Source organism: Ursus maritimus, unplaced genomic scaffold (assembly GCF_017311325.1).
Source record: "Ursus maritimus isolate PB19 unplaced genomic scaffold, ASM1731132v1 scaffold_14, whole genome shotgun sequence".
Classification (NCBI taxonomy): Eukaryota; Metazoa; Chordata; class Mammalia; order Carnivora; family Ursidae; genus Ursus; species Ursus maritimus.
This window is the reverse complement of record NW_024423786.1, coordinates 4,577,416-4,597,738: the sequence shown is the minus strand read 5'-3', so window position 1 is coordinate 4,597,738 and position 20,323 is coordinate 4,577,416. Positions and strand designations below refer to the sequence as shown.

At 56.0% G+C, this 20,323-nt stretch overlaps 1 protein-coding gene across 1 annotated transcript in view; it reads right to left on the bottom strand.

Moving 5' to 3' along the window:
• The window catches only part of SLC6A6 (solute carrier family 6 member 6), a 45,571-nt gene extending 28,139 nt beyond the window's left edge, over positions 1-17,432 (bottom strand). The window contains exons 1-5 of the mRNA XM_040628409.1: positions 17,409-17,432; positions 12,504-12,746; positions 10,694-10,832; positions 10,556-10,561; positions 9,411-9,635 (exon numbers count right to left, since the gene is read on the bottom strand). Coding sequence (XP_040484343.1) covers positions 9,411-9,635; positions 10,556-10,561; positions 10,694-10,832; positions 12,504-12,732 — 599 coding nt within the window. The 5' untranslated portion in view covers positions 12,733-12,746; positions 17,409-17,432. The remainder of the gene's footprint in view (positions 1-9,410; positions 9,636-10,555; positions 10,562-10,693; positions 10,833-12,503; positions 12,747-17,408) is intronic.
• Between the last annotated feature and the right edge of the window lie 2,891 nt (positions 17,433-20,323).

Genomic DNA, 20,323 nt, shown 5'->3' with positions numbered 1-20,323 from the left:
CCCATGTGATTCTCAGTAGACCCTTCTTTAGTGCCCACTGTGGGCCAAACACTGGGTTCAAACTCAGCTCCACCATGTAAAATCAACGACTTTGGGTTAGTGACCCAACCGCCGGCCCTGAATCTCCTCATCTGTGAAATGGGAATAACTCACCCATTTCTTGTCTACATCTCCACAAAAATGTCAGCCTCAAGTGGGCAAAGTGTTTGTTCTGTACGTGGCCACAGGGCACCCGCCCACCTCTTTAGAGGGATCACTGTGAAGAGAAAACCCACACAAAGTACTAACTACGAGGTCTGGGGTGCTGGGTAAACCTCAGGACTTGTTTCCGCCCTGGCCTCAAGATGCCCAGAGCAGCTCCCAGCACCTAAGCAGTGCTGGCCTCCGCCCAACTCTCTGCAGGGCTGTGAAGGTCCCGGGAGGAGGCAGGCAGACGGTCTGAAGGCTCATCGGCACGGGGCAATCACCAACCTGCCCAGCATCACACAGCAGAGGCTGGGTCTTTGGAGTCCGAGAACCTGGCTGACCTGCAGAAGACACGTATGAGCTCCTACTCGCAGACTCATCCCTGAGGGCCGCCGCCATCTGAAGTCGGGGGCGGGGGGGTGGGGGCAGCACAGCCACAGGGTGCGGCAGCCAGAGCCACAAAAGCAATGCCAAGAAACTGTCCCCACTGTCCCAGAACTGTGACGCTGCAGCAGTGACCAAGGGCAGGCACGGCAAGCACAGGGACATCAGCCCTGCCCCCGACTCCATCGGGGTCCCGTCCCCTGACTCCCCAGGCTGCTGACCACGGGAGACAGGCAGCCTGTACTCCCCAGAGAAAAGCCGGGATTCCTTCTCACCAAAGTTAGCTCCTGGTTTCAAGGCCACACTCCAGCAGAAGCAGCAGAGAGGGGGGTGTGACTTTGTGCCCCAGTTTTTTCCTCATCTGTAAAACACAGAAACAGCTCCTGCCCCCAGACTGCTGCCTAGGAATGCATTCCAGACCATTCCCTAGCTCCCAGCCAGTCGCAGTCAGGGCTCTGGGTCTCGGAATGCCCGCTGGGCAAGGACACTTCATTGCTTTTCCTTTTTTTGCCCCACAGAAGCTTCGACATGAGGACCTTGAATAAATCCGACATCCCCATCTCAAGTGGCATCCAAGCGAGGCCTTTCTTTGGGCCACCGCCACGCTCCCGGCACATGGCACATGGTAGGGCCTCAATAGATACCCGAGGAGTGAATGAACCAAGGACTCAACTGAGGTGACTGGCGAGTTTACACAGCACCCTGAGCCAAGTCATGAAATATTTCCATTCACCTTAAAAAGGACAGCGTTCCTGTCTTTTTTTGGTGCGAACCTAGACATCAAGGGGCTCCGCTCGGACACACCTCTGACAGTGTGTGCTCAGAACATCCACAAGGCCTTGCCAATTTATCTCATCTGATCCAAGGACTAGCGGTCATCTGCCCCATTCTACAGATGGGGAAAACCGAGGCATGGAAGATTCAACTGTCCACACACACACAGCCAGTGGGGGGCAGAGCTGCCACCCTACACCCAAGACTGTGGACTCTGTGGACTCCCCCCCAGTGCTCCTCTGATAAGCAGACAGAATAGAGCCGAAACTTGAAAAAGAATCTGCCCAGTCCCCTGCTTTGGGCCAGGGTCCCCTGAAGCCTCCAGCCAGGAGGCATCCCCACGGGCAGGCCGTCAGCCAACCGCATCCCGGCTGGGGCCCTGCCAAGCACGTGGATCTGGCGGCTGCAGCCGCTTTAGAACAAAAAGCGCTTCCCTGTGCAGCCTCCAGAGCTCGGCGCCTTCAATGAAGGCCCAGGGCATGCTGGGCAGCGGCCCAAGGCTTCCTTGTGAATGGGCAGCGTCAGGGAGAGACAGTGCTTTCCCACCTCCACACCTTTGTGCCCGCTGCTGTGCCAGCCGCACTGTCCTGTGCTGCCGGAGAAGCCCTTCCTGCTGCTCCACGGACAACCGACTGGGGTCCCTGCCCATCTCCCCGGCCATCTGCTCACACCTAATGTCACCTTCGGGTGAGAAGTCTCTCTTGCCTACCAGCCTCCAGGCAGCCCGAGGACAAGGATTTCATGGGCAGGCACACAGTAGGTGTTCAGCTAATGCCAAGGAGGTGCCCAGCCTTTTCTTTTCTCCTCAGGACAAGTCGCCCAAGAAGCTTGAAACCCCAGAGCTCAGAATCTGACCACACCAAGCCCAGTCGGTTCACGGACACCCTTTCAGCCTTCCCCTACTCCCCGGCTGGGTAAATCAGCGGTGCCCGCGACAGACGGCAGGCTGGCTCCGGGCAGCTGACCAGCTAGGGAAGCCACAATGGGGAAACTGAGTCTCCACTGCTGGTAGCTATCTCCTTGGAGGAGCTCATGACATCTCCGGGTGACACTCTTAAGGCATGTTCTCTTTGACCCAGCGATATTCCATTCCCGAGCCTCTCTCCCGTAATTACTCTTGCATGTGTGGCCGGCGACGGGGTCCACCCCAAGCTATTCATCACAGCACCGTCTGTAGGAGCACAAGATTGGAAACCACCCAAATGGCCAGCAATAGGGGCTCAGCAGCACAGGGAAGACACAGTGGAATGCGGCACGGCCGCGAGACGGCGGGATAGCTCCCGCGTGCAGATAAGAAACCGTATCCTGGAGATAAAATAAGTGAACAAAGCAAGGTGAACCGCGCCGTGGCATGCTCCCTATTGTGTTAAAAAGGGAAGGGGGTGGATGTACATTTGTGCTTGAATGCGCGCACACTATTTCTGGCAGGACACACAAGACGCCGGTTGCAGTCAGTCGCTGCCTGTGGGGAGGGGGACCTGGTGGTGGGGACGCGGGGGAGGGGAGCGCACTTGGCCTTGGGAATCATTTTTTCTACTTGAATGTTTTTCTCTGTGAATGTTTGATGTTTTTAGATGAATGATTCAATGTTTTTAATAGCACCTTTATAAAAATTATTTAAAAGTCTTGCGAATGTTTGTAATGGGCCGAGCAGACGTTCTAGGAATGGAATGAATGTGGCTCATCAGTCAGGGGTTGTCAAAACAGAGCCCAACGTGGGCTCGGGGCCAAAGTGACCGACATCCTTTCCAAAGATAGCTTTGGGTAGCCATGGAGGCTGGAGAGCGTGTGCGGCCCTTCGAATCCCTTTTTGAAGGGACCCTGCGTGAAGGACCCTCCGTACGTCCCTCCCGTGTGGGACCCGCACGGCCTTGGCCACAGAGCAGCTGACAGGGATGTGCTGGGCCTTCCTGTGGTGGTGCGTGAGAGGGCTCAGTGAACTGTAGAGTGCTGTACCCTAGAGGGACAGCCGTGGTGCACTGTCCCTCAGCGGTCTCCTAACCACCCCAGGAGACTGCATGGGACCCCAAATCCAGCCACATGGCCCTGGGACTGCCATCGCTCCTGTCTGGGCCCCCACTGCTTCCCAGGGCTTTTTCAGCAGCCTCCCCACTTGTCTTCCTGCCTCCACAGTCACCCTCCCCCCAGGTCTGTTCTCGTCAAGAGAGAATTTGTCCAGGTCCAAGTCGGGTCACACCACTCCTCTGTTCCACATCCTCCCATGGCTCCCACCTACCTACCTAAAAGACCTTCCTAACCAGCCCCATCCCTTATGGCCTTCCTGAATAAGGTGACCAAATACTCTTTATCATTCAGACCTATTAATAATGACACTGGGACCACAGGTGTATAAATGGGGCATGTCCAGGACAAGTTTATATATGCTGGCCCCATCTCAAACCTCATCCCCATATGGCCCCTTCAGCCACAGTGTCTTCTGGTATGATCTCTGAATAGATTGAGCACATTCCTGCCTCAGGACCTTTGAACAGGTTGTTTCACCAGTCACTTGTTACATGACATGCCAACCGCCTCTGCGTCATTTCAGGTCTCTGTTCAAATGCTGCTTCACTGGGGCAGCCTCTCCTGGCCATTGTATGAAAAATACCCCTGGTCACTCTGCTTCCCCTGCCCTGGCTTTACTTTTCATCACTTATCGCTTTTATAGTACAATGATATTTGTGTTATCTGGTTAATGTCTGTGTCTTACTAGAATGGCATCTCCATGGAGGCAGGGGGGGGTCTGATCGCTGCTAGATCCAGAACAGTGCCTGGCACAGAGCAGGTGTTCAACAGACATTAACTGAGTAAACTAATTATACCCATTTGGTTGATGGGGAAACTGAGGCTCAGAGAGGTTCGGGAATTCGCCTGAATGACCCAGATAAAAATCAACCCCGGGCCTGGATCCGTTTTCTGATGCTGCCCTGGGGCCCAGCCACCCATGTGCCTGGTCCTATGCTGCCCTTCACGAGGGCCCCCAGAATCCCAGGCTTCCCCGCATCGCTCATACAGAGGGAGGAGACCCAGAGGTGAGCTGCATTCCTCTCCAAGAATAGTAATGATTCATTCCAGGGTGGGATCCAAAAAAGAATCGCCTGGACGTCTGTTGTGAGTCGGCCGCCCCGCTGCCGTCCAGCCGGCACTCAGAGATGTAAATACGTCCTCCGAGTGGGCCAAATCGTTTCCTTTTGACTGCGGGCCAGCCATTTATTGGCCATGGCTCTTCCCTGGAGACTGGCGGAGGCAACAATTATAAAAGAGCCCGTCCGCCCTGAGCATGGGGCCACACAAGGCTTTCTCCACCGCCTCCTCCTTCCGACAGCTGCAGGGGAAGATTGGCTGAGTACGGCTTGTTTGCAAATATGACTCATTTCTTTGATTCTAATAAAGTCTAATGATACGTGCTGAGCTCCCGGGGGGCTCGGGAGGAACCAGGGAGGAAGGCATGGCTCCGGCCTGATGGAGGGCATTTGGCCAGATCTGGCCCCGCCTGTCTTCCAGGGCTGGGGTGAAGCAGGACCCTCGGGACAGAGCGAGGACCCCAGAGCAGGGACCAGCAGGATGAGGTTAACCGGGGGCAGAAGCTCTGTTTTCCACCACAGAGCAACTCCGAGTCAAATTATAAAGCCAGCGTGAAATGACTGTCTTGGGGCCCTGGTGGCTTTCACGGGGCTCTGGGAGAGGACATCTCACCAGCTCCTGCTGACAATGGTGCTTTAGCGTTGCAGATGGGGTGGGCGTGGGGTGGTCCACGCCAAGAGAAGACCCCCTGCGACCCGAGAGTGGGTCACACGCACACAGCACAATGTTACCGGTGACTGTGGACTTGCAGCTGGCGGGGACACAGACGCCAGTGTTGGAGGTGAGGGCCGGGAGCTCTGTTCTATCTAGCTGCTTGTTTAACCTTGGGCAAGTCACTTAACCTCTCTGGTCCTCACTGTCATGCCCAACAAGCCATGACCGGAAGCCCTGTCCTAGCTCTTTAAATCGAGCCAGACAATGAGGTGTTGGAAACATGCTATTCTCAAGGTTTAGAGAGGTGAGGTGACTGCCCTGAGGTCTTGCAGCTGAGATGCGTGGGGGCCACAGGCAGTTTCACTGCTCTAAGGGACAGGAGCATCACCCATGCTCCCCTCGCCCCTAGGAAAACGAAAGAGGGGGAGGATGGCTGGCAGGGATGATAGCAAATTCCTTCCCTGTCCAGGGGCATAAGGAAGTCTCAGCTTGCACAGTGCCTTGTCATCTTGATTCCCAGGGAGCTCCCGGACAGCCGCTGGGCATCGGTGCACCTCGGGAACCCACATGTCTACCGCAGGTGAGAGAAGTGGAGAGAAACAACGGCTGGGCTGGGGCTGGGCTTTGGCTCGAGGGTCGTGGAGACCAGCCTTTTGAGAGCATCCTCACTGCTCTGCAGCCTAACCTGGAACCAGTCACTGACACCTCAATACCGTCCCGGCGAGCCTTTCCTAATGGAAACCCCAGAGCTAGTCACTGTAGGGCCAGTGGCTATTTTGGGGGGAAATCATATAAGCTGTTTCACCCCAAAGGGAACCCAGACCCACGGATGGCTGAACCTTCTGAGGCCCTGTATACAGTTGGTGCTTAATATATGACCTAGTCTCTCTCCCACTAGTGTGTTCCTTGAGTAGATTCAATCATGTCCTTCTCCTTGTCATACACCTTCCATGGTTTCCCCTCCTAGAGAACAAAGCTCAAACTTACCAGGCTAACATTTAAGGCTCAAACATTCTCCTGGCCCCATGTGTTCTATGCTCTGGCCAAACTCATATGACTTATGGTTCCCGAACACATGTGTTCAGAATGCCGTGCCTCTGCATGGGCTGTTCCTTCTACCCAGAATGTCTTTTTGCTCTCCTTTTCAGCCTAGTGAGCTCCTATTGGTGCCTCAAAGCCCAGCTCATATGGCCCTTCCATTTGCAGATGAGGAAACTAGGCCAGAGAGGAGTAGTTAACTTGCTGCTCCAGGCTACAGATAAGTGGATGCAGACATGGAATTAGTAGGAAGAATCAGCATCCAGTGAGCATTCACTGTGCTGAAACACTCACTTAATCCTCTCTGGCTGAGGGAGACCACAGTATGGGAAAAGCCACAAGAGGGTTCTGAGCTGAGAAATGCCGTGTTTGGATTGACGGCTGAATAAGAGCTGCAAGGGTAAGGTGGGGAGAGGAGAGTCCAGTGCTGGGGTCTGGGGAAGTGATGCTGGCGGTCCCATGGAGGGTGGGGGGAGTGCAAGGGGGGAGACAAGTCAGACTCTGGGTGTACTTGAAAGGGAGAGCCCAGAGCATCTGGAAACTGGATGTGAGATTTGAGGTGGGCAGGAGTTCGGGAGGATCCCCAAGTACTTCCCTGCTTAAAGGGCCTCTGCCAAGGTGAAATGCCAACGATTAGTTCTCTTTCCTTTCCCCTCTTTCTTGTGCAGGAAAAGGGAAGGCTCTGGAAGGCTGGGAACTGGGCCCTTCTCACTCATAGGTAGGGCCTGGCCCAGGGCTGCACCGCACTGAAGCCCCCAGCCCCACTCCTGGCCTCAGCCCCTGCTCATGCAGGTGGCGGGCCTGGTCTCAACTAAGCGTGAGTTCCAGGCTCCTCCTCTGTGGACTCCAGTCCTCCCCAGGGTTCCAGAAAGAGGGCACGTTATTTGTGGATGTTCAGGTGGCCTGAAGACTGGAGTGGGAGGTGAGCACCAGGCAGGCGGCCAGCCCTCTGTGGGCTGAGAAAGTCCATCCGGACCCTGTGGGCCCTGGGAAGCCGCCTGCAGGCCCAGGGCATTTCCAAAGATAAATCCTGTCTTCACGGCTTCCAGGCCAGGAAGGGCAGCTTGGGTGCTCAGAATGGGGATTCTGGAAGGCAGGAGCCCGAGAACCCCAGGAGAGCTGAGTGTAGGGCACAGGCGGGTGAGAAGGCATGGGGATAGACCGGACCCCTGAAGACCTCACGGTTCATGGGAGCTCCTTCCCAAGAACCCTCAGGCCTCTGAGAGTAGACACGAGCCAGAAGGACAGCCCCTTTGCAATGGCGGGGGCAGAGGGGGAGGATCCGGGCATTTGAGAAGGGGCCACTCCTAGTCCCTCTGAAGGTCAGATCACTTGTGTTCCAAACGCCCCTGGAGGGCAGTTTGATCCTGTGTGAGGGCACCAAATTAATAATAATGGCCCACATTTCTCACGCAGCTTCTCAGGGCCGCCCATGCGCAGCCCCACCACCCTGGGAGGGCAGTGCTGGGATCTCCCCAAGCACAGGTGAAGCCATCGAGGCCCAGAGGGGCAATAGCAGCCGCCTGAGCCAGCAGTGACAGACAGAGGGTTCAAACTCAGACAACCAACCCAGGCCCGAGGCGGTGAGGCCCCAGCAGGCACCCAAGTGGCTAGTTGAGTGCCAGTGTCCTGGGTGGGGTGGGCCGTGGGTGGTCAGGCTGCGCCAGGAACAGCCTAGGACAGACAGGGCTGTGGTTTCAGGCCCCATTCAAGTGAGAAGAATGAAGGGCCCGCATTTCTTTGTCTGTAAACTCAGCTCTCCAGAGGGTGTGGCATGGAGGGGGTGATGAATGTGCTTGTACCGTGCTCTTTGTCTGCAAGTGGAAAATATGTGCACACACAGAGCGAGCCCCTGGCCAAGGAGGCCTAGGGACCTGTGAGCATCGACCGCAGGCTTGCGTGTCCTGACAGGGAAAGGGACCCCCTGACTGAGGGCCACCTGACCCTTGCTTGCCCACAATTTCCCAGCCCTCAGGCATGGCTGGGACAGGCCAGCAGGCCACCCCTTCTCCTGTGGGTCCGATCCTGGCTGGGTTCTCAGAGGTGGGAAGACCCCTGGAAGCTGCAAAGCTGACCCAAAGGGACCACCCCCACCCTTAACTCTCTCTCCTGCCCCTGGCTCTCAGCCTCCAGACTGAGGCCTCATTTCAGTCATCTCCAGGCTCATGGGGCCGCACCCGGGGGCCGAAGCCCAGGTTTCATAGCCCGTGAAGAGCAGGGAAAGTGACGCACGAGCACTTCGTGACTGGCCTCCAAGCACTGTGTTCAAAGGTCTCCCCCGTATGCCAGCTAAGAGTTACCCAAACTTCAGGCCTCCACGTTCTGCCTTTCTCATGCCTGTCCTACGTCTATCTTGTAGCTGCTGACGACATCGTAGAAAGACCCACGGTTCGCCACTCCTCTCCTGAAGAGACAGAGCCTCTCCCCCCACCTCCTGGATCTGGGTTAGTCCGTGGCTTTCTTTGGCTGATGGGACATGAAGGAAATGATGCCGACAGAGGCTTGAAAAGGACCTCTGCACGGGCCCCCCCATCCGTGGTCTTGTGGAATGCTGAGCCGCCTGTGAACAAGCCCGGGCTGGCCTGCTGGGTGATGGGCCCATATGGACCGGTTGCCCCAGCACCCCAGCCAACAGCCAACTTATCTCCAGAAGAGCTATCCTGACGTCCTACAGCTGACCTACCCACGGGGGAGCCCCCCAAAGACGGAAAGAACCGCTCAGCCAAGCTCAGCCCAGACTACCAATCAGCAGAACCATGAGCCAAGTAAGCGGTTGTTGTTGAAAGCCACCAAGTCTGGGGGCAATTGTTACACAGCAAAAGCTAACTGATACATATTTTTCACTCTATTGACTCACCTTTTCACTTGAGTAACTACGTCAGCCTCGTATATGCCTTTTTCTCTCTGCAATAACAGGTTGGACGCGCTAACTATATTTTTTCTAAAATACATTAAGAAAACTGTATCATTTTCAGACAACAGAAGTACATACACCCGCGTACGGGTGTAGGAACGATTCATTCCCCTCATTTGACAGTTAAAGAAACTGAGGCTCAGAAAGGGGCAGTGACTTGCCGAAGGTCAAACAGCCAGTAAAACAGCAGAAGTGGGATTCGGTTCCAGGCCTGTCTGAGACCAAAGGCATGGATTTATCTCCAAATCCGCACCCTCCTCCCCCCGCCCCTCCGAGAGAGAGTGACAGCCACATCCCTGGGGAGAAGATGAGGCAGCAGGCCACCCTCTCTGCCCCGCCCGCGTCCTCCCTGCCCCCTCCCGCGAGGCTGCCTTACTCCCAGAACTCGGTGACGGGCGAGGTGAAGTTGTTGGCGCTGAGGGTGAGCCACAGGCTCTTGTTCTTGCGCATAGTGTCTTCCATACACTGGGGCGTGTTCCAGCTGTGGTTGCAGTGCGCCCAGGGCAGCTCCGACTGGAAGGACTGGAACAGGTAGTACGTGGCCCAGGCCAGGATGATGACGTAGTAGATGTTCAGGAGGGACACGATCACGATGGAGGCGGCGAGATGAGCGTCAGGAGGGAGGCCAGAGCCGCCACGGCCGCAGACCCAACCCCAGTATCCCAGGCCCGGGGCCGGGAGGAAGGGCTCTTCAACGAGGACCAGCAAATATGTGTAGGATGAGTGGATGACCGGAGGGGTGGGGGGTGGGTGGAGGGGTGGATGGTCTGATAAGCCGGACGAATGGAAGGGTGTACAGAGGAGGGGCAGCTCAGCGAACGGTGGCTACGCACATAGATGGGTAGCTGGATGAAGGGCGGGCGGGCTGGCTGGCTGGCAAGACAGCTGAATGGATGGATGTCGGACTGATGGACGGATATCCCATTCGTTAATGGGTGCACGGATGGTGGTTGGTTGGAAGGTTAGGGAGATGGACAGATGGATAAATGAGTGGACGGGCCGCTGGTCTAACCACTGACTGACGGAAGAAAGGTGACTGGACGGACGGATGGATAGATTTACATAGATGAACGAATGAACAGACTCCCACTTCCTCCCACCCCTGCCAATTATAATCGTGACAGTGATGACTTTATGGGCGCATACTGGGTATCAGGCACAGGATTAAATGTTACAGTAAGAATAAAGCTACCATTAATTTGGAGCTTACTATGTCTACAAAGCACTTTCACATAGCTGCGTCATTTTGTCCTCATAGAGACCCCAGCAAGTAAGCACACTATTTCCATTTTATGGATAAGGAACCTGAGGCCCAAACAGATTAAGTGACTATCCCAAAGTCACAAGAGTCTGAGCGAGACGAGGAAGTGGGACTTGAAACCATGCAGCCTCCCGGTTCTGAGAGCTCATCTTCTGCCCTACGCCGCCGCCGGCTCATCAATCCTTCAACCACCCAGGGAGGTGGGGACAGCCAGGACGCACTGGGCAGCTACTGTGGGCAGCAGCATCACGGGAATAATGTACCCACTGCTCCCCTGGGTCAGGCACAGTGCCAAGGGGACCTGCATGAGGCTCCAATGTACCTGGCGAATAGCAGGTGCTCAATAAAAATGTGCTGAACCGATGAACACCAGGCCCCAGGTGACCTTTGTCCCATACTCACCGGAGAACAAGGGGCAGATCTTTTCCCAGCAGGTGATGCCCCCTTCAGAGGTGTACTGGCCTATGATTACCTCTAGGAAAAACACAGGCAGGCCGCCGCCAAACAGGAAAATAAAATATGGTATGAGAAATGCACCTGCAGAGAGAGCACAGTGGGGTGAGGTCAGGCTGTGGCTGTCATGGGGGCCACTCGCGAGCCTTCCCGGCCAATGAAATCCAAAAGAATGAGTGAGGGATGTGAGGGATAGAGGCCAGACTCTTGGACCTGGCTGAAAATTCTCCGGGCCTTGCCCACCTGTGCAGCTGACATCACCTCTCCAGTGTGCCTTCTCACCTCCTTCACACGCACCAGGTGCTTTTATAAGCCTCTGAGCCTTTGCTTACACTGTGCCAACTACCTGCCTGCCTTCCCCACATCCGTCTGGCCAAATATGACCTCCTCATTGAAGCCTTCACTCGTCCTTCCCCAGGCCCATCCAGGGCAGGCAGCTAAGAAGGACTAGCGAGGAAGGGTGCAGTGATGAGAAGCAAGAGGTGGGCATCTCCAGCTGGGGGTGGGAGCCAGGGGAGGAGTGAGGGCAGAGAGCCGGGGCGAGGGTTCCTACCTTGTGTCCACTAATGGCTCAAGCGGGTCCATAAACCCTTTGAAACTGTGGGTCTATGGCTATGTGCTTTGCTCTGGGGAGCGTCCAGGGCACTCATCAGAGTCCCAAAGGCGCCTGAGACCTACAAAAGGTTAAGAAACCAGGCTCTAAGGCGGAATTTCCCAAAAGGTGGTTCTCCAAACTCGGGCAGCCGCGGCATGCCATCTGCTGCTGTACAAGCCTCTGACTGTGGCTGTCGCGGGAGCTGAGCCATTCCTCCCTGCCCAGGGCTCTTCGAGCCCTTCCTGCACCAGGGACGGGGTCTCTGTCACGTGCTGCCGGACTCTGACACCTCCAGCAGGAGAGGATTCCAGCTCAGAGCCCTCAGCAGGTGTAAAAAACCAAAAAAAAAACAAAAACCCAAACCCCAAAACCCAAACCAACCAAGTAACCAAACACCCAGACAGAGGCCTTACATTTTTAAAAATGATCTTCAAAGGTGGTCAAAAAGAGGCAAACTTCAAGGCAGAAGTTCTGGGGGGGAGACCTACGGCATGGTGACTGTAGTTGCCAGCACTCTACTACGCGTCTGGAAACTGCTGGGAGAGTCCATCTCAAGTTCTCATCACAACAGAAACGGTTACAGCTGTGCGAGACGACGGCGGTCACCGAACCGCGGTGATCCCTTAGCAGACGCGCCTGTCTCAGCCCCGTCCGCCGTCCGCACGCCTTCCACTATACACGCCGTAGGCCAATCATATCTCAGTACAAGGAGAGCAGACCTAAAAATATCTTCACTGTATTTTTTTTTCCTGGATACCTTTCTATCGTGGCAAATGATACTGGTTTTCCACTTATCGGGGAAATGAAGCTTGCGTTTGAAGTGCCTATGGATTAAGTTAGAAAAAACTGAAGCTAAGGCCCATGGGTCTGGGGGAATCTGTGGGACACACGGGCCTGGCCCCACTGCCTCTCTTCCGAGGGGAATAACCGGAGGGTCAGAGAGAGTCGGGGACCTGCCCGAGGCTGCACGGTAAGACCCTGGGAGAACGTCACCTGACTCTCCGTCATGCTCATGTCTTGCCTCTGATGTCAGGTGGGATGGGGTGGGCACGCGGAGGTCCAGGTGGGGGCCTGGAAAGCGGGGCATAGAGAGGGAGAGGCCCCCACGGCCTGGTCCTTCCCTGTCCCCGACGGCCACTCTCTGCCCAGCCCAGGCTTACCGCCACCATTTTTGTAGCAGAGGTACGGGAAACGCCAGACGTTGCCCAAGCCGACAAAGCCGCCAGCCACGGAGAGCACAAAGTCGATCTTGCTGGACCACTTCTCCCTCTGAGGGGGCTTCCCCTCGGCCTCATCTTCAGGCCGCGTGCCTGGGCTCTTCCCCGGGGATGGCTTCAGGATGTCTTTGTGAAAGTCTTTCAGACACTGCAGCTTCTCCTTGGTGGCCATGTCCTCCTCACTTTCTGTGAGGGACAAAACAGAAGCCAGCGTGTGCTCAGTACGGGATGGGTGCTTGTCTTCGGCACATCTCTTTTCTCACCCATGGGCTGGCGGGCTCGGACCTGCCCAGGCCTGTGGCGAGGGGCCTGCCATCCCCCGTCTGTCCACTGCTCTGACAACACCGAGGGATTCGGACCCCTCTAGGACATCAGGGACCTCGAGGTTCAGGAACTGACAGATTCTGTCCCCCAGGCACCTGTTCAACAGCAGCACAGGGACCCCGTGCCTGTCATCTCCCCACGTCATACCTCATTCTACACCTGCGGGCCGAGAAGCATGAAGCCACCCCCCCACCCTGGCGTCATCTCTACGAAGCACGACACACCCGGGCAACTTGAAGGTAACTTCCCAGTAACAGCCCGCCTGCATTTTCTACCCGGGGGCAGAGACTGTCTCTGCATCTCACATTTGCCAAGAAAATGATGGCTCCCGTTTCATTCAAGACTCAGCACGGAGCCTGGCCATAGGTGATGGTCGTTCCGAGCTCTTGAAGGATGGAGAAACATAAATGAATGAGGAATGGGGTTTCAGGCTGGAATGGGAACAATATTTCAAAAGGAGGTTTCCACCAAAGTATGGAAAACGGATATTTATGAAATATATTTGCAATTCACTAACCAGTCACATCTCTGCACTGTGAGGATGACGAAGAAAGCAGGTGCATCTCCCATCGTCCATCCCTCTCTAGCCACTCTCTGGCTTGCTCTAACCCCTGTACCATCCAGGCTCCCTTGCTCTGACTCCCTGCTGCGTTCAGCAATGGAAGGCCCCAGAGGAGGTCAAGTCTCCGAGACCCCAGGAGCTGTTCAGATCACCCTTAGCCCACCCCTACTTGGTCCCCATTCTAGAGGAAGGCTGCCACCAGCCAGGGCAGAACATCTCCTTTCTCTACTTCTCAGGTCCCTGAGTCCTAACTGCCCTCCCCCACCTTGGTCTTGAGGGCAAGGGCACCGTGAGTCCCAGCCCAGGGGGAGAGGGTGCCTTTGAGGCTTTACCCCCACATGGTGGAGGGCCATGGAAGACAGCTGAGCTGGGGGAGCCAGAGCTAGTGGGCCTACCCACCCCTCTCTGAGCCTCAGTTTATCTGCAGAATAAAAAGTTGAAAGCAAAGGTGACCAGCTCATGGCCAAATCGCCTGGGGGCCTGCTTGTCTTCAGGATTCAAACTGGTGGCCGACACTGAACTAACAAGAGAAAAGTGGAGATTTCTAGGTTGTCTCCAAACATGCGAAGGGCATCGGGCCACACTGGGTTCACACTCCTTACGGGAACCATCGGCTGGAGCAGAGGCAGCCCCATCACATGAGCACACCCGGGCCAGCTCGCACCCCGGCTCATACGCCGTCTCCGGTGGGGATCTGAGTCCGCCTTATCAGTGCTTAGCACCACCAACCATGTCTTGTTCGAGTCCTTGCTTCCTTGTTACCAGTCTCCCCGGACAAGAACAGAGGCTCCGTGGGGACAGGGACCTGTCTTATCTACTGCTGTGCCCAGAACCTGGAGTGCCAGAGCAGCATGGATGCCTAGATGGTCCCCGGGGTGGGGCGTGCGAGCAGCTGCTGCTAAGGACAAACCCCAGCCCGGCCACCTCCCAGCTCTGTGATGCCAGCGGTGTCTCAGCCTCCGCGCCTTCCCGGCGCAGGTGGCAGTCTGGGCAGGGCGAGGTGAGGTCCGCCTGCGGACCTGGGGTGCGCAGAGAGAGGACGCTCAGGCCTGGCCCCCACGGCCGGGCCCACAGGGGCCTGGCTCTGAGGGGCAGAGGCACAAAAGCACAACAGAATCCCCATTTCCCCCACGCCTCCTTCCTCTCCCTGGCTCGGGGTGGGGGACCCCAATTGTTTCGCTATCTGGCCATAAGCAGACCAAGAAAAGGCTTCCTGGAGCCGCCGGGCGCTCGCTGAGACCTTCCTCTGTCTCCCGGAGTGCAGACTGGCGGCGGCATCCGCACAGCCTTTCTTTGCCCTGCTCCCTCGAGGCGACGTGGGGGTTCGGCCAGGCGTATGGCTACTGTAAAAATAGCCCCAGCGGCCAGCATTGTTCCAGCATTAATTTGTGCAGCCCCCGATGGTTATCTGAGCAGCCCATTGTGGGCCGGCTGGATGGGAGCATAATTGGAGGATGTGGGACTCAAGTCCCTCCTAGTGAAGATGTTTTTCAGGGAATGACCCCTGAACCTCCTCACCAAGAGGGTCGGTTCCGCCCTTTCAGGCTCTCCTTGGATCTCGGGGCTGCAAGGCACTTCACAAGGTCAGCCAGGAGGAGGGGGGAGGTGGCCGGCTTCTGCTCACACAGGCAGCTGGGAATGACGAAGTTCTTCCCCACAAGGACACCAGGAGCAGGGGTCTGCTTCCCTGTGGCTACCCTGAGAGTCCCGGCTCTGCCCTCTGTGCCCCGAAACCCACTGGCCAGGCAGGCACCCAGAGAACCCCGCAGAAGTGCTGGGATGGGCGTAGCAACAAGCTCCCTGAGACCCTCTGCTCTGGGCTCTGGTTTCCCGCAAGGGGAAACCTCCAGTCCCCTCTCCCGCTCAGGACCCCGTCTTCCCAAGGCCCGTGGCTGAGCCGGGATGTGGGATGGGACACGAATGGGGCAGAACTGGGGCCTGTCAGGCATCTGGCATCATGGGCGTGTCCCCGCTCCTCACCCCAAGTGCATCCAGGGGTGGGTTCTTCTGTCATGCCACCTGTCTTATCCACGCCTGCCACAAACACAGGCCCACGCACCCTTCGAGAACACACAGCCAGCAGTCCCACCTCTGGCTCCCTCCTGCCAGGTCATGGTCCGTGGCCTCACCCAAGACTCACTCATGCCTCGACGAGGCCAGATCCAGGTGCAGGCATCCCACCTCCCTCTCAAGGGACTTACTCCAAGCCACTCTGGGGTGTCCAACCAGCCCCAAGCCCCTAAAAGCCCACTGCAGAAAGCCCCTTGGCTTCTGCCTCCTGTACATTCCTGGCATCCACCCACATCTCCCCGTCGCCATGGCAACCACCACCGGTGGAGGGGGAGCCCTGACAGCTCTTGCCTAGGCATCCACAGCAGCCTCCTCCCAGGTCTCCCTGCTGCTACACTGTACCCCTCCCCGAACTGTTCTCGCACAGCAGCTGAGGGCAACGTCCAGAGCGTGATCAGACCAGAATGCGCCCCCCAGCCCCCATCTTCCATCACTCCTGGAAGAAAACAGACTCCTCAGCACAGCCTAGCCCCCATCTCCCCATTCTCCCTTCTCCTTGGGACTCTGGCTCCACAGAACTGCTTTCGTTCACCCCACGCCTCAGGCTCAGGCTCCCTAACACAGCTGCTCCAAGCCCTCTGGTGGCAGCCCGACCCCTGTAGGAATTGAGTGTGAGCCCTGGCCCAGAAGCTGACAGCCGCTTCCTGGCTGGGTGTTTTCAGGAAAGGTACTCAACTTCTCTGGTCCTCAGTGTCCACATCTGTAAAATGGGGATAATCGTGCCCACCTCATGGGGATGATGTAAGCACTGAATGGGGCCCTGGAATGCATGGAAGGTACTTAGAACAGCACTGGCAAGTAGCAAGTACTCCTCAAATAGTAGCTGTGGTATTCCTGCTGTTGCTGCCATAATTATCGGAGCCCACCTTGACCTTGGGGTGTATAAGGCCTTAGTTCTACTCAGGGTGAGATCAGCAAGAGGGAGGCCAAGTGACACTCCTGAGGTCATACAGCTGGTAGTTACAGTAACCAAAATGTGTCCGAACCTTCAGCTCTGTCACCTACCCCTCTGCCGGCCCGGTCTCATCCCAGACACCAACTTCCCTGGAGTACTTCTGTCCATCTCCACGGACTCACGATGAGGCCTACTCATTCTGACCTGTCACCCCGCAGCGGCCCACCCCACGGTGCAGTAAGCACTTAGGAACAAGCCCCCCCAAGGCGTTCCAGCAGCCCGCTGCCTTGCCGGCCGCCGCCAAGAGCTGTTTTCCTTGGCGCCAGGCCCAGCGCTATTTTGTAGCGACCGTGATACATAATTCCCCATTTTAAGAGCTTCCTCTTTAGTTATGACAGGGAGAGGTGATTAGAATCGGCATTAGAATCAGCCCCGATACAGAGGCTCCAGGATGAAGGCTCCCTCCTCGTCCAGCTGAAATTCTCCTTGTCTCTGTTGCAGGGGTCACGGCCAGAACTGGCTGTGCCTGAAGGCCGACCTGCAGGTCACCTGGTCAGCTCTGGCACGTCCGCGGACAGATCCAAGCTGCCAGCACCGCGTGCCAGCAATGCCGTGGGGTTACCAGATGTTCCTCTGCTTCTCTCCAAGTTACAACTACAGGATTTTTGGTATTTACCTTGTGCTGAGCTGTCAATAAACAGTGTTCTATTTGCTCCTCCAACAGCCCTACTGTGGAAGGGAGTTTTAGCACTGTTTCACAGATGAAGGAAGTGAGTGGCCTGGCACCGGGGAAGCCTGAAGTCAGACTCCCATCTCGATCTGCCCGATGCCTCGGGCAAAGTTTAGAAGGAAGGTGGGCTCTGCACTATCTGCTGATGGGGATGCTAAGGCCACAGGGAAAAAGAACGGCAGAGGGAGAGCAGGGTAGAGCTAGAGACGGGGTACCCTCCCCCATCCCACGCCCTCCCAGCCCCTCTGGCCCCAGGTGCCCACACACCAGCCAGCTGGATCTTGAACTGAGCTGCAGACGTTGCTGTGGCTGCCTCCCCCAGCATCTGCCACCTCGTCCAAGGCTGTGGGGAAGCCAAGCCCTTGCTTCTTTTTCCTGGATGAGATGCCCAGAAGCTGGGAAATTCTCCCCCTCCCCTGCAGAACTCGAACTTTCTCAAGTAAAAACAATCAGCTTCCCACAAGGATCTCTCTGGAAAAGAATAATGATTTAAATCTTGTGTTGTCACTGACTTACCCACTCACGAGCTTCTCTAAGGTTTTCAAAATAAGAAGGCAGGTCCTTTGCTGTTTCCTCTTTAGAATACCTCCCATCCCAAACACAGTCAGCCTCTCAGATCCACCTCTGGGCCTCACTGGACAGTATTTCTCAGCAAACCTCTGGGGGTTAGGTAAGTGGCTCCTAGAATCCCAGGGGACATCCGGATGACCCACCCACTTTAGAGCTGGGAAAGTGGAGGCCTGGACCGCCCTGTCCTGTTGGCTCTCTACGGAATCAAGCATTCCAGAGCAGGGCTTTATGCTCTCCTTTACTCATTTCTCTGTCCACTCCAGGGCCACAGAGTTCTGGGCTCACTGAGGCCACAACCCAGCTGTGTGACCCAGAACAAGTAACAACCTCTCTGTGCCTCATTGGTTAGAAGAACTCTTATCTCACAGGGATTAAATAGGATGATGCCTATAAAATGTCCAGCACCGGGCCTGGTACATACAAAGTGATGAATAAAGATTAGCTATTACTGAAGAAGATAGCGGACCACATTGAAATTTTATTAATACTCTGTGGCAGGCATCATATCCTCAGTGTTTTAAAAAGAAGAAAAAGCAAGCTGCATCTATTAAGCAATGACTACAGGCACGTTTATTTAGCCCTGTGATAAGTGCTTTGCAAGCATTTTCTTAGCTAACCCTCTCTCTGGGAGCCATTACCATCCCTGTTGTGCTGAGGAGGACTGCAGAGGTGAAGTCACTTGTCCAGAATCACACAGCAAGTAAAAGGCCGCTGGAGCTTCAGATAGCTCCCAGGTCTGTTTCGGCCTCCGTCCCATGTTCTCAAGCAGTCGGCTGTTCTGGATCACCTGCGTTAGCAGGTTGACAAAGTGACATCAGGCCTGGTGCCCCTAAGTCAGCTTCAAGCCGCTGGACTGGACTCATCAGAGAAGCAGGTAACGGTGGACAGGGAAGTGAGGAGCCAGGGGATACCGAGGGACAGGGCCCAGGGCCCTAGGGACGGGCTGGGCAGGATGATGAAGTGGCATCGATGGCCAGAACGCATGGCACTCCGGCCCAGAGGCTTCCTCCGGCAGCCAGGGAGAGCCTCCCAGACCTCCTGGACAGACCAAAGCACTGTGCCCACAGACTGCGGGCAAGGGACAGGCTCAGTGAGGAGGGGGCTGGGGTCCATCAGTCATGTGGGTCAAGGGCACGCTCCTGAGGTACCATCCTGGCCCTAGGAAGCATTTAAACACAAGCACAAAAATAAAATAAGCGCCCAAACCCAACCACCCAACCACCCACCCACCCACCCAACCAACCAAAAAGAACATGAGGGGTGGTGAGAGCACTATTTTACCTCGTGCCTTAAGGGTAGCTGCTTTTGAAGAGAAAGTAGAAATTAATCCAAGAAAGGTCTTCCATCTTTTTCATAAAAAGGTACACCTTTTAAAAATTTAATCATTGGCTTGAATCATGTGGTCTGTATCCTTTTGTCTTGCTTATCTGTTTGTATCTTGGCATAACTCCTGCCTGAAAATCTCAACGGCCTTCAAGGCCTGGCAGGCCAAAGACAGGGTACAGTGGGGAAGCCTCAGGGAGGGGTAGGGTCTGTGGCAAACAGGAGCCCAGGTTCCAGCCACGGGCGGCTCTCCTCAGCTTCCGCTGCCTTACCTCCATTTTCTAATTTCTAAAACACTGCGTGGCCCAACAGTTTGCCTTCTTTGGTCACACCATTACCCCAGGTCACCCAAGGTGGGCCCAGCAAAGGGCAGGGCAGGCTTGTCTGGAGATGCTGACCAGTCTGGCCTCACAGGCCCAACGGCTCGCCCCAGTGAGGTCATCCAGGAAGCCTGGCATTGTTTTGCCCGGAACAAAGCCGAACAATGAGCAACCACATTCTGATCCTAGTGAAAGTGAATTTGGTTTGGGGAATTGTTTTTAGCATGACATCTCTGGGGACAGAGCCTATGATCTACCTGGGGTTCAGTGTCTGCGGACAAGGTCCTCCCCTCCCCTGATCTGACTACAAAACCCCTACAAAGTCAGGTCTACCCTCAGAGACCCCTCATTTCTGCTGAGAGCACCTTGCCTGGCACGTGATCGACCCTCAACCCATGCCCAGTGTCTACTGCTCCCCAAGACTCACAGAGCCTCCCCTTTCGCAGCTCAGGATGCTAAAGCTTAGAGAAGGGGCAGGTCTGGCTCAGGTCTCACAGCCACAAGGCGGTGGGTCAGGATTTGCACCCAGATCCCGACTCCATGCCCCTGGAAGGGAGGAAACCTCATTTCCTACCTACCAGAACGAGCCCTACTCCTTGGTCTGTGGTTTACAGTGAAAAAAAGCGGGTGAAAGTGAACAGGTTTTGCATAGAACTGGCCTCTGGGACAACTGGTGGCGGGCAGGATGTGGGCCCAATGTACCGCCACCTTATCCTCTTCTCACAAAAACACTTACAGGTAAAAGGTCTTGGGGACTGGGTCCAAATATTTTTCTTATCTCCTTGGAGGTGGCAGGCACTGACCCAAAGCCCAGAGAACCACAGGCAGTCAAGAGATGAAACAAAAAAGAGGACATGCAACTAGTGTGGGGGTGGGGAGGAAGAAGGCACCAAGCTGGGCCGGGGGAGGGGCCGAGTAGAGGGGCCAGGGCCAGGCCGGCAGGCGTGGTTGGTGGGGGGGGGGGGGGGG